The sequence below is a fragment of the Monodon monoceros genome, unplaced genomic scaffold (genome assembly GCF_005190385.1).
Source record: "Monodon monoceros isolate NGI ecotype Baffin Bay Population unplaced genomic scaffold, NGI_Narwhal_1 Super_Scaffold_19, whole genome shotgun sequence".
In the NCBI taxonomy this organism is placed as follows: domain Eukaryota; kingdom Metazoa; phylum Chordata; class Mammalia; order Artiodactyla; family Monodontidae; genus Monodon; species Monodon monoceros.
Genome location: NW_021703775.1, coordinates 40,148,326 through 40,162,497, shown reverse-complemented (window position 1 = coordinate 40,162,497; position 14,172 = coordinate 40,148,326). Strand labels below are relative to the sequence as shown.

The following is a 14,172-nucleotide window of genomic DNA, read 5'->3' as shown; positions in this document are numbered from 1 at the left end:
CATGTGTTTTGGGGAACACAAAGGGATGCTTTTCTCTTTCACAGTTATGACACTATGGTTATAAGGGACTTCATATGTCTTCTACAATAGCAAAGAGAGGAACACACTGTTTTCTTTCATTTCCAATATGCTAATTGGTACAAACTGCTCTCAAAGGTATCTGTATGCCAAACCGAGAGATTCTATCTGCATATTCCACTGAAGATTAAGTAGCCTGTTACAGATCTTTATTTCTTTGATGGTTGTTGAGCTGTGCCCCACTGGCCTACAAGGCCTCTACTTGCCCAGCTTCAAGACTGAAGATAGAGCTCGGAGTTAGTGACAGAGACATTAGTGTTTAATGGGTGGGGGAGCATACATGTCTGAATCAAGGTCCTGGAGCAACACCCCACGGTTTGTGGTGGACAGTGGACAGGACGTTGTGGCCGACTTTGCTGGGGGGATGGAGGGAATCCTTTCAGTTTCCTTTAAACATCATCCTGACAAACACTTAACACAGTGCCTTGCCTATTCCTAGCTTCTTGATAAATAAATATTGGTTAGTTGAATGAATAAAGGAATAAATGAATGAAGAGTTAAATAGTTGAATGACAACGTTCTAGACCTTCACAATATGAATAAATATACGTGTCAACTTCTCTTATTAAGATTTGAATACAAAGTAATCTTTTAATTTAGATAATGCAGATGAAATGATTGATTGATTTAAGAATTTGAACAGTGGAATTTTCTTAAGTTGGATTACTGTATCTAAAATGCAAATGGTAAGTAATAAAATGAAGTAAGATAACTTGAAATTGAAATGATCTTATGTTATGAGATACCTACTCTTTAATTTAGGAATAGTTGATTGCTAGGCTCAGGAGATGATTTTTTAAAGACTTTATTCTCTTTCTAACTTGATTTATTTTAGAATTTTGCCAAGTAGAAGTTGTTTTGAACTTTCTACGTAAAATGAATCAGTGTTCACTTCTGAATTATCATAGATTTTAATTTAGCAAAATTCAATCAATGGATTATAGTATATATCATTTATTGGGTTTAATGCTATATATCCAGAAAATAGGTTCCCCTACATTTGGATCTATGTGATTGATATAATCTGTTGGTTTCCGTGTTTGAATATTTGAGTATGGTTTGTGGTAAAGAGTGTGGGCTGTCGTGTCACACTTGAGTTTCAATCCCCAATCTGCTGCTACTTAGTGAACAAATTATTCAACTTGTTAAACCTTAGAAGCATCTTGTATAAAATGGAGGTGATACCTACCATAAGAGGTTCTTAGTCCAGTGTCTGGGATATAGTAGGCATTCAGTAATTGGGAACAACTATTGTTTTCCTCATTCTCTTTTGTTCTGCAGCTTTCCCCATAAATAACCCAGATAAAGATGCAAGGCATGTAATAAAAGTGGTAAGTATTGCTCTTAAATTTGTGTTTCACATATATTTGACATTTTTATTTTCTGCTTTATTCATTTCATTTTTGTAAAAATGTTTCTCACCTTAGTTTTCTTAATTTTAATTAACAATACATCTAATATTATATATTTTCACATTATTAAAATGTGAAGACTGGAGAATTTTGTTCTTCTGCATTGACATTTATCATCCTTGTATCTTATCTAGCTCTCTATCTTCTGCCTTTCTTTTCCTCTCTGCTCTAGATGATAAAGTCCTTAAAGGCAGGAATGAGGTTTTATTTTTGTTTGTATCCCCTGTGGCTAGTACTATGAACAAAATACTGTAGACACTCAGTAAAGATTCATGTATGAATGAACCACCAGGGTAGTTTGCAGTGTATCCACCCTGTTATACATGTTAGTACACATTGAGTGTCTGTGTACGTGTACAGTTCTCACTGTTTTTAGTAAGTTCTTTCCATAAGAAGACTACTTTCTCATGTCTAAGACTGTGTAGAGATAGCATTACAAAATGTTAAAAATGAGGTTCTTTGTTTATTTAGTGCTTTTCTGAGATTTTTGTGATTCAAGTACTATTATATATTACATATGTATACTCATTTTCACAGTTGAAATACCAATTCCATCTTTAAAATTTTTTTCTAATAAAGTTAACTGTTCTTTTCTTTTATAGGAATATCAAGAAAATGGCCCATTATTTTCAGAACTTAAATTTTATCAAAGAGTGGCCAAAAGAGACTGTAGTAAGTAAAATTAGCAAAGTAAGCTACTTCCATATATATGTTTGCTAAAGTGGCTGTTAATATTTTTGTCTTTTTCTGGCCTTATGGAAAATTCTTTTCAATTAGGAATTTTTATTGTAAAATGATACAGTTAACTGTTATATAAAAACAAGACAGATGGTATACAAATCTTGATATTATATACATAATTGGTTACATATTTCAAGTAAAAGTTATTTCTTTTACTTTACATAAAATGCTGGATTGTTGACCTAAGCTACCAAGGGTCTCTAGGTATAAAAGATAGTAAAATGAAATTGTTTCTTTCACAAAAAACCATTTGGATAAAAAGGATATAAGGAAAAGACAATAAAATGGGCAGTAGATTATAAAGAAAAGGAATGACCATAGAATAGATTCGGGCATAGTGTATGGAAATGATTAAACATTAAGATGATTTAGAAAATAAGTTAAAAATGTTAAATATTTGTATGTTGAGTAATTAATTGGAGCTGGATATCAGATGTAAGAACTACCAGTTAGAGGATTGGAATATGAAATAAATATGAGCAGAGCTAAGAAGAAAAAAAGCATGTTATAAATACTGTATGATATAGATGGACTAGTAAAGCTTAAAGGAAATTGATATGAGTATAATTAAGGTCCTTTACATTATGTTTAGGAAAGAGAATGATGAGTCTAACCTCAATAATTAACTTTGTTTTCTTTAACGAAACCTTCTGAGCATTAAGACTATAGTCGTTACTAACTGCTTAAACTATGTCACAGTGACAAACAGAATCCATTAGACTTCATTGCTTATCAGTAGAGCTGTCTTAAACATTAAGCATATATGGTAGAGAAGTGAAAAATTAAATAAGCTGCCTGATTAAGTGGATTTGATTTTTTTAAACAAAATTTATTCAAAACAGTTTCAGTACAACAGTTTCAGAGTAAGATGATTTTTCTGCCCAACTTTTATTTATTTATTTTGACTACTGTGGCTTTAGACTTTTAGTAATATGGAAGAAAAAGCTGTCTTTCTACTGATCCTTTGGTGGTTAACATATTTTATATTTAAAAATGTAACAAACATGTAAGGGAATTAATTTTTTTTAATGAATAGAAACATTTGTGTAAATGATATCAATGCATTTTATGACTATGCTATTTTTGTTTCTGTTTTTTATTGCATATTTTATTTTTTATATTAAAAAAAATTTTTTTGGAGTATAGTGGATTTACAATGTTGTGTTAGTTTCTGCTATACAGCAAAGTGAATCATATGTACATATATATATTATATATATATCCACTCTTTTTTAGATTCTTTTCCCATATAGGTCATTACAGAGTATTGAGCAGAGTGACTATGACTATTTTTGTTTTGGTTATAACTGATTTAAAATTTTAAAATGTTAGAAATCCGTGTATGTTTTTATGTTAATTATAATGATAAATAGAATTTGCAACTATTAGCTAGATATATTTGATTTTTAAAAAATGTTTTTAGGAAGGTCTAATTTCTGTTTAAGTTAGCTAAATAAGTTTAAGCATCTATGCAAAAGTAAGAAATACCTTTCTAAAAAAGTATACCTTTTTTCCTGTGAAATTTGTCTTTGCAGTCAAAAAATGGATAGAACTCAAACAGCTTGATTATTTAGGAATTCCTCAGTTTTATGGATCTGGTATTGCTGAATTCAAGGGAAAAAGGTAAAATGGAATTATTATAATCAAATATTGTCCTGTAACTATTTCTCATGTGGTCTATTAGTTATTTGTTGCTATATAACTAATGACCTAAAATGTGGTGGCTTATAATGACAAACTAATATTATCTTAGTTTCTGTGGGTCAGTTATCTATGTATAAATGGCTTCCCTAGATGGTTCTTGCTCAGGACTTCTCATGAGGATATAGTCAGATGTCTTTTGGGCTGTAGTCTTCTCAAGGCTCGACTGGGGAAGGATCTGCTTTCAAAATCACTCATGTGGCTATTGGCAGGCCTAAGAGGATCAGCTTTTAAATTCTCTCACGTGATTGTTGGCAGGCCTCACTTCCTCACCATGTAGGTCTCTCCAGAGAGTGCCTGAGTGTCATAAAGGCATGGCAGCTGGCTTGCAGTAATTGAAAGAGAGAGAGAAGGAGAAAGAGCACACACAAGAGCATGCATCCAAAACGAAAGTCACAGTCCTTTTATAACCTAATTGTAGATGTGATAGCCCATCATTTCTATTGTATTCTCTTTGCTAGAAACAAGTCATTAAGTCTACCCCATAGTCAAGAGAGATCTAATTAAGCTCCATCTATTGAGAGGCACAACCAAAAATTTGTAGAAATGTTTTTAAACTCACCAAACATGGCTAGTCATCACATACAAATAATTAATAGTAGTGATTTTTTTAAAAATATCATTTGTTAGGTACCCATTTTGTTCTTCCAGTAGCCTTTTAAGATAGGTGATAATATTTCTTTTCCTAGGTGAGAAGATAGGCTCAGAGGTCAGTGCTTTGCCTAAATGGTCTTTAAATGCTATAATTTTTTTTAAAAAATGAACAAACAGTAATCTTGAAACAAAGTAAAGGGCTACCTATAGGGGAGTGAATGGCTGAGTAAACCATGGTACATCTATATCATGTAATACTATGCACCCCATTAAAGGAATCAATTAAAGCTCTACCAGTTGATTTGGAAGGATTTCAATGAGATATTATTGAAAAAAGTATGATGCAGAAAAGTTCATATAATTAGATTGCATTTTTGTCAAAAAAATACAAAAATTCCTGTATGTATTTGTGTGTGTGTATACATAGATAGATATAGAATCGGGGCAGATATGAAGGGAAGAAAAGGGGCGGGGAGAGGTCCCAAACAGAAAAGAAAAAGAAGACATACATTTAGGAAAACACATGTTTATAAATGTATAGAGAAAGTAAATATGATTTTATAAGGTCAAGAAACAAATAGAAATAAAATCTTCTGTATGGAAAAATAATTGCTCAAGGCCATATGGCAAGAAGGTGATGGAGTCAAAACGAATTAAGTTCAAGACTAATTTAGAAAGACTTCTCTTTTCCTGTTCTAAGACAGTGTGAGTGGTTCAGCACAGAATGCTCTTCTACTCAAAAACTAACTGCAAAGTAAATACTTAGTATGTTTCTGCAAAAGAACGGCAATATAAGGTACATTCATTCTCTAATGGTTCAGATTGCATCATTCTTTATTGTTAAGTTGGGGGTATTTTTCCATTGTTTCAAATTCATAAATAGACAGTTTCAGCATTGCTATTTTAACATCTCCTTTTGACTTCTCCTTCTTATAGTTACAGATTTATGGTAATGGAAAGACTGGGAATAGATTTGCAGAAGATCTCAGACCAGAATGGTACTTTTAAAAAGTCAACTGTCCTGCAGCTAGGTATCCGAATGGTAAGAAAGAATGACTTATTTCCCATGCTCCATTTTCAGATTATTTACTTGTTACAACATACAAATTGTTGCCCTTTGTGGAATTATCAGAGAATGAAGGATTATTGCCCTAGAAATGTCAGTTATTGAGCATAGATATTATTTTGGTGAAATTGGTAACAGTGGGCTCTGTAAGTGACAGAATGTGCTGTGTTTGGCACTACAAACTCAATTAGGCTTTGGTTCTACAGTCTGATTTTTTTTTTTTCTCACAGCTTTGTTTTACATATCAGAACAAGCTTGCATTGCTATAAGAATAACCTCTCTTTTGTCAGTTATATGTATAACAATGCAAAGTAGGGCAAAATATATTATTTTCCATACTACACATGTGGTGGTAAGGGGGTGCTATAACGTTTTTATTATGAGTTTGGGATGGTGGCAGTAATTAGGGTGGCAATGGATAATATATACTTTGCCAAATAAGAAGCAATGAAATCTTAATAGCACCCATGCACACATTTTGTTTATACCACGTATTCGTCTTATCTTGTTTGTGTTTGGTTTGCCTAAGCTCCATTTTATTTTTTCCACTTTAGATAGAATGCGACTACTCATGCCAGGTTGGGATGTGGCAAACAGAACTCATTAATTTTCCCATCCATCCTCTAGCCAGCCAACAAATGTTTATTGAGCACTAGGCATAGGTAACATGTAAGTCTCAAGGGTTTCAGAGATGAAGTGTAGGAGTTTTCTGTTACTCTACAGAGGGAGAATGCCTTTCTCTGTAATCCTGGACGTGGGATTTTGTTCTGGGAGCCCCAAAAACTTATTTATAATTATTGCTTGGGCGAGGGATTGTTGAGTGGGCGTCATGATTATTTCACTTTAGGTCTCTGATTTTATCATAATTTTCCTCTTTGCACAGTGTGATTTGGGCACCGTGCTGTCAGGAGCATAGGCATTGTTGAGTCTTGGCTTCCTCTCCATCAGAGGTGCATTTAAAACACTTGATATTTGAGGATCCCTTTATTCACCTTTTTCCCAGGATGAGCGACCAGCACATGTGATAATTTTAGAATAGATAAATGCATAATTGTGAAATACATCATTTTGTCATTGTTAATGTGAAAAAAATACATGTTATTCTCTATTCACAATGTTCAGGTTGATCTGGAGTTCTAAATAGACATCAGTATAACCATATATATTTCTTTTCACAGTTGGATGTACTGGAATATATACATGAAAATGAATATGTTCATGCTGACATAAAAGCAGCGAATCTACTTTTGGGTTACAGAAATCCACATCAGGTAAATACAGTATTAAGCTTTTGCCTTCAGTAAGGATCTTCAAAGTACCATACTGAGACCTTCAATAAACAAACTCCTAACAGGCAAAAGTTTGCAAATGAGGACTTAACATAATGAGTGTTGTAATTTATCCTATCTTATCTAATTTAATGCACTAACCTGATAAATGATTAGGATGAAGAAGCTGGGACTGGGGGCGGGGGTTAAATAATTTATTAATGGACATATAGTGGCTGAGCAGGGATTTGAACTTCTGAGCAAATATAAGCAAAAACCATCAAAATGCAATGAGAGAAGGGATGGATTTATGCAGAGGAAAAAAAAAAAGGCTGTCACCTTAGTTCTTCTTCCATGTATAAACAATTAAGTTTTAAACAGAGCAGCATTGCCGATACAACTTTTGTGATGATGGAAATATCCTGTATGTTACTGTCCAGTATGGGAGCCATTAGCCACACGTGGCTGTTAAGCACTGGCAATGTGGATGGTACAATACCAAATGCTGGTGAAGATGTGGAGCAACAGGAACTCTCATTCATTGCTGGTGCCATGGCCACTGTGGAAGACAGTTTGGCAGTTTCTTACAAAACTGAACATACTCTAACATATGATCTGGTAGTTAAATTCCTTGGTATTTACCCAAAGGAGTGGAAAACTTATATCCACAGAAGTACCTACACACAGATGTTTATAGCAGATTTATTCATAGTTGCCAAAACTTGAATAAAGATGTCCTTTAATAGTTAAATAAACTGTGGTTCATCTGGACAATGCAATGGTACTCTACATTAAAAAGAAATGAGCACAGGCTTCCCTGGTGGTGCAGTGGTTGAGGGTCCGCCTGCCGATGCAGGGGACACAGGATCGTGCCCCAGTTTGGGAAGATCCCACATGCCGCGGAGCGGCTGGGCCCGTGACCCATGGCTGCTGAGCCTGCGCGTCCGGAGCCTGTGCTCCGCAACGGGAGAGGCCGCAACAGTGAGAGGCCCACATACCACAAAAGAGAAAAAAAAAAAAGCCATAGAATATTTAACACCACAAGTGAACCCTAACGTAAACTGTAGACTTTTGGTGATAATGACGTATCGGTGTAGGTTCATCCGTTGTAACAGATGTAATACCGTGGTGTGGGATGTTGGTTGTGTGCAAGGCTATATTTGGGAGGAGGGGAGAGTGGTGTATGAGAACTTACTGTACCTTTCACTCAGTTTTACCTAAATTGCTCTACATTTAGTAAAATTGAATTTGAAACTGCTCTAAAAAATAGTCTTAAATAATGAGACTAGTGTGACCGAAGAACTGAATTTTAAATTTAACTTGATTCTAATTAGCAATTTTTTTCATCTTGATTTCTTCCCCAGCTTTATTGAGGTTTAGTTGACAAAAATTGCATGTGTTTAGGTTGTACAACATGATTTATTTAAGGTATACAAAGTGATGACTTATTATACTATATATTGTGAAGTGATTAATCAAGTTAACACATTGATCACATAGTTACCTTCTGTTCTGTTTTGTGGTGAGAACACTTAAGTCCTACTCTTAGCAAATTTGAAGTTTACAGCATTATTAACTATAGTCACCATGTTGGACATTAGATCCCCAGAACTTACTCATCTTCTAACTAAAAGTTTGTACCCTTTGACCAGCATCTCCCCATTTCTTCCACACCCCAGCCCCTGGTACCACTGTTCTATAGTCTGATTTATAAGTTTCACTTTTGTATATGCCACATATAACTGAGATCATACAATATTTGTCTTTCAGTGTGTCTTGGTTTATTTCACTCAGCATGATATCCTCTAGCATAATGCCCTCTAGGTTCACCCATGTTGTTGCAAGTGGCATATTTCTTTCTTTTTTATGACTGAATAATACTCCATGGCATATATATACCACATTTTCTTTATCCATTTATCCATCAGCAGACACTAAGGTCATTTATGTATCTTGGCTGTTTTTAATAATGCTGCAGTAACATGGGAATACAGGTATCTCTTCAAGATAATGATTTCTTTTCCTTTAGATATATACCCAGAAGTGGATTGCTGGATCATATGGTAGTTCAATTTTTAATGTTTTTTTTTTTTTGAGGAACCTCCATACAGTTTTCTATAATGACTGTACCAATTTACATTCCCACCAACAGTGTACAAGGGCTCCCTTTTCTCCCATACCCTCAACAACACTTGTTATCTCTGATAGCCATTCTAACAGGCATGAGGTGTTGTCTCATTGTGGTATTAATTTTTCATTTCCCTGATGATTAATAATGTTGAGCACGTTTTCATATACTAGTTGGCCATTTGTATGTCTTCTTTGGAAAAGTGTCTCTTTAGGTTCTTTGCCCATTTTTGAATTGGGTTATTTTGTCTTGCGAGTGAGTTATATGAGTTCTTATGTATTTTAGATATTAACCCCTTATCAGATATGTAGTATGCAAGTATTTTCTCCCATCCCATAGGTTGCCTTTTCATTCTGTTGATGGTTTCCTTGGTTGTGTAGAATCATTTTAGTTTGATGTAGTCCTACTTGTTTATTTTTGTTTTTGTTACCTATGCTTTTGGTTTCAATTGCAAAAAATCATTGCCAAGGCCGGTTCTCAAGGATTAGAAGAATTAACATTATTAAAATGTCTGTACTACCCAAAGCAATCAATGGATTCAATGGAATTCCTACCAAAATTCCAATGGCATTTTTCACAGAAATAAAAAACCAATCCTAAAATGTGTATGGAACCACAAAAGACCATGAATAGCCAAAGCAATCTTGAGAAAGAACAAAGCTGGAGGCATTACACATCCTGAATCAAACTATATTACAATGCTATAGTAATCAAAGCAGTATGCTATTGGCATAAAAACAGACATAGCCCAATGGAACAGAAGAGAGAGCCATGCATATACGATCAACTAATTTTTGACAGGGGTGCCAAGAATATTCAAAGGGGCAAAGATAGTTCATCAATAAATGGTGGTGGGAAAATGGGGTATACGCATGCAAAAGAATGAAATTGGACTCTTATACCATACACAAAAATGAACTCAAAATGGATTAAAGACTTAAATGTAAGACCTGAAACCATACAACTAGAAGAAACCTAGGAAAAAAGCTTAATTTTCGGCTTCCCTGGTGGCGCAGTGGTTGACAATCTGTCTGCCAATGCAGGGGACACGGGTTCGAGTCCTGGTCTGGGAGGATCCCACATGCCGCAGAGCAACTAGGCCCGTGAGCCACAACTACTGAGCCTGCGCGTCTGGAGCCTGTGCTCTGCAACAAGAGAGGCCGCGATAGTGAGAGGCCCACGCACCGTGGTGAAGAGTGGCCCCCGCTTGCCACAACTAGAGAAAGCCCTCACACAGAAACGAAGACCCAACACAGCAAAAATAAATTAATTAATTAATAAACTCCTACCCCCAATATCTTCTTTAAAAAAAAAACAATTTTAATTGGTTTACATTTACAAAACCACATGTGGCTAGTAGCCACTGTATCAACAGAGATTTAAAAAGTTAAAAAATTGAGTCTACAACTAATTAGAAAACATTTAGCTGAATATTTAACTGAACTGTACATGAGGAAAGAAATTTCTGAATAAAAATACCCCCAAAATCGTAGAAAATATTGTGAAATTTCAAATTTTAAGATATCTGTATATTAAAAAAATTGAAAAATGAAAGGCAAGTGAAAATCTGGGAAGTATATTTATGACAAATATTTTAGGATATATAACCAGCTTTAAGAAAATTAATAAGAAGAACACCAAGTAATTTCTTAAAATAATGATTTAAAAGAATGAGCAGAAAAGAAATACGACTACCTGAGAAATAAATGAAAAAAAGTTCCCCATCACTAAAAACTAAGAGATATGCAGATCAAAACAGTGAGGCAACATTTTAAAAGAACTTATCAAATAGGAAAAGTCTGAAATAATAATCTGATGATATTGAGGCTGATGAGGGTGCAGACACTTGTAGAATGCCAGTGGGAATGTAAATTAAATGGGAGTAGTAGAAGAAATTAAGTTAATGGAAGGGCAATTTGGAAATATATATTAAAAGCCTTTAAAAGTCTGCATACTTTTTTAAGGTTAGGTTTATTGAAGTATAATTTACAAACAGTAAAATTCATCCTTTTAAATGTATAGTTTGATGTGTTTTGACACATGTATATCATATAACCACTACTGTAATCAAGACAGAGCATTTCTATCATCCTCAGAAATTCTGTCAGTCAGTCCCCTTTTCTCACCCTGAGGAAATGATTTCTGCCCCTATTTTTTTTTTTTTGCATTTTTAGGGATGTCATATAAATGGAATTATAGCTTTTTACTCTTTGTGTCTGGCTTCCTTTACTTAGCATAATATTTCTGAGATTTATCCATGCTGTAGTTCGTTAGTAGTTCATTCCTCTTTAATGATAGGTAGTAGTCTATTGGAAACTACTGCAGTTTCTTTATCTGTTTACCTCTGGATAGATGTTTGTGTTGTTTCCAGTTTTTGACCATTATGAATGAAGATGTATAAACATTCATGTACAGGTTTTTGTATAGGTATATATTTTAACTTCTTCCGGGTAAATAGCTAGGAGTGGAATTTCCAGATTGTGTGGAAGTGTACGTTTAACTTTAAAAGAAACAGCCACACTGTTTTCCAGACTGATTGTACCATTATACCTTCCCATCAGCAACGTGGATAATTCCAGTTGCCCCATATCTTGCCACCACTTGGTTTCATTAGTTTTAAACATTTAAGCCATTATAGTAGATGTGTGGTTATATCCAGTAGTAGGTTTTTTAAGTTATTGTTTTATTTATCCCACATGAAGTGGGAGCATAAATCCAGGTGTTGTATTCCCTCATTGCTGTAAGTAAAAAGGACCAGTTTTTTAAATTTATTTATTTATTTATTGTGAATTGTCTGCTCGTCTTTTGCCCATTTTTCTAATATTTTTTTTATTCCTTGATTTTGAAGAGTTCTTTAGATATGAATTATATTAGCCATTAATCTATTACGTATTTTGCAGATATTTCCTCCCAATTTGGCTTTTCTTCTTTGATTATACTTGTGTTGTTTTATTGTCATGTAGAAGATAAATTTAAAAATTTTTAATGTGGTCAAATTTATCAATCTTTCATTTACTATGGATATTGAGTCATGGTTAGTAACCTTGTTCTACAGACAGGTGTATATGAATTTTATTATATGATTTCATTCTTTACATTTAAATCTCTTTTTCACTTAGAGATTATTCTTTTACATGACAGGAGGTATCAACCAAATTTTATCTTTTCCTAAATGATTTTCCAAGTTTTCAACAATATTTATTAAAAATAAAAAACTTTGCTTCAGTGATATTATTGCCACCTTTATTATATACTAAATTTCCGTACATACTTGAATCTATTCATGTACTTTCCATTGAATCCTTCTGGTTTGACTGTCTATTTATGCTTCATCGCCATACTAGTGCATTAATTTCTGAGGCTTTGTAGTGTATTTTAATACCTGGTAGGGCTGGTAGTGCCTCGTAGATTTCCTTTTTCAGTGAAATTCTAGCTATTCATATTTTTCTGTATTTTGTTGTGTAGCATTTTCATTGGAATTTTGTTAAATTAATTTAGGGAAAACCTGACATCTTTATGATTATAGATATTCTATTCAACAACAGGGAGTGTTTTTGAATTTCACCAGTTTTTACTTTTGTATCTTCTGAGGTATTTTAAAGCTTTCCTCATATTAGTTTTACACATTTCTTGTTACACTTATTCCTAAATATTAAACCATTTTTGTTTGTACTGTCAGTGCAGTTTTAGTCTACCATTTTATCTTGTAAGTGATTATTGTTTGTGTATATGAAAGTTATTGATTTTTATGCATTCATTTTATATCCTGTTAATTTACTGAATTTGGGGTAGTTTTAGTAATGATTCTCCAGGGTTTCCTTAGGAAACTGTATATCATATACAAGGAGATAATAGGTTTCCTTCTTTTCCACTTCTTATATTTCTGATTTGTTTTCCCTAATATGCATCCAGTATATAGTAAGTTGTAGTGAAGTTCGTGACCATCCTTTCCTCTTCTTGATCTTATTGGAAATGCCTAAAGTAGTACCCCACTAAATGTGATTGATACTGGCTTTAGGACTAAGGCATATCTGCGTATATGTGTATGTGAGTGTGTGTGTGTCTTTATAGTTATATTAAGGAAATAATCACCAGTTCCTCTGTTCTTGAATGGATGTTTTGTTTGTATGGAATGGGTATTGAATTTTGTCCAGTGATTGTTTAGCATGTACGGAAATTACCACGTTTTTCTCAGGTCAGTTAATATGGTATAATATATTGCTGTGCTTCTAATATTGAACCAGCTGTACTTTCCAGGAATAAATCTCACTTTGTTATGGTATATTATTTACCTAATATGGTACTGAAGTGTGTTCAGTAATATTTTATGTAGTATTTTCTTATTGGTATTTATAAGTGATATTGGCCTGTAATTATCTGTTTTTGTACTATTTTTTTTTATCAGATTCAGGTATCAACATTCAACTTGCTTCATAAAAAGAATTTGAGGTTTACTTTCATTTTCTGTGTTCCAGAACTATTTCTATATTGGCACCATTTTTTTTTTTTTTTTGAATGTGAAATTCTCTGGTTCTGCTGAGGACATTCCTTGTAACTCTCAATTTTTTCCCATGGAAATTGATTGTTAAGCTCTTTAATCTCTAGTTGGGTCAATTTTAGTAGTTAGCAGTTTTGTCTAGTTTCTCAAATTTATTTGGTGGTCTGCATTGTACTCTCTTAGGACTTTTAAATTTCTTCCCCTTCAATGATTGTTTCCTTCTAGTTATTTTTTATTTTATTTTTGCTTTTTCTTCTTTTTTTTTTTTTTTTACCTTGATGAAAGTAGCTCGTTTGTCCATTATGTTAATTTTCCAGCAAACTTGGATTTTGATTTATTAATGAGATATATTGTTTTTTCTTTTCTATTTCATTAATTTCTGATTTTGCCTTTGTTATATCTTTTCTTGTGCTCTTTTAATTTGACCCTTTTGTTCTTTTTTCTTGATCTTCAATTTGGGATCTAATTCATTTACATTCATTTAAAAAGTTTTTACTTCTGTAGGTGTTTAAGGCCATGATTTTTCCTCTGGTCACTGCTTTATATTCTACTTCATGGATTTTGATATGTAGTGTTTTTATTATCTTTATTTTTTAGAATGTTTGTATTTCTTCATCAAAAAGCAGTGCAGTAGAAGGTTTTTAAGTTTTCATGTAGAAAGACCTCTTAAAAAATTTTGGTTATTA

The 14,172-nt window shown here is 33.4% G+C and overlaps 1 protein-coding gene across 5 annotated transcripts in view; it reads left to right on the top strand.

The window, feature by feature from the left end:
• The window catches only part of VRK2 (VRK serine/threonine kinase 2), a 125,222-nt gene that overhangs the window by 67,478 nt on the left and 43,572 nt on the right, over window positions 1–14,172 (top strand). For all 5 annotated transcript variants that reach the window (XM_029231589.1, XM_029231585.1, XM_029231588.1 and 2 more), the window contains 5 exons: window positions 1,360–1,409; window positions 2,093–2,162; window positions 3,767–3,854; window positions 5,463–5,568; window positions 6,771–6,863. In XM_029231589.1, coding sequence (XP_029087422.1) covers window positions 1,360–1,409; window positions 2,093–2,162; window positions 3,767–3,854; window positions 5,463–5,568; window positions 6,771–6,863 — 407 coding nt within the window. The remainder of the gene's footprint in view (window positions 1–1,359; window positions 1,410–2,092; window positions 2,163–3,766; window positions 3,855–5,462; window positions 5,569–6,770; window positions 6,864–14,172) is intronic.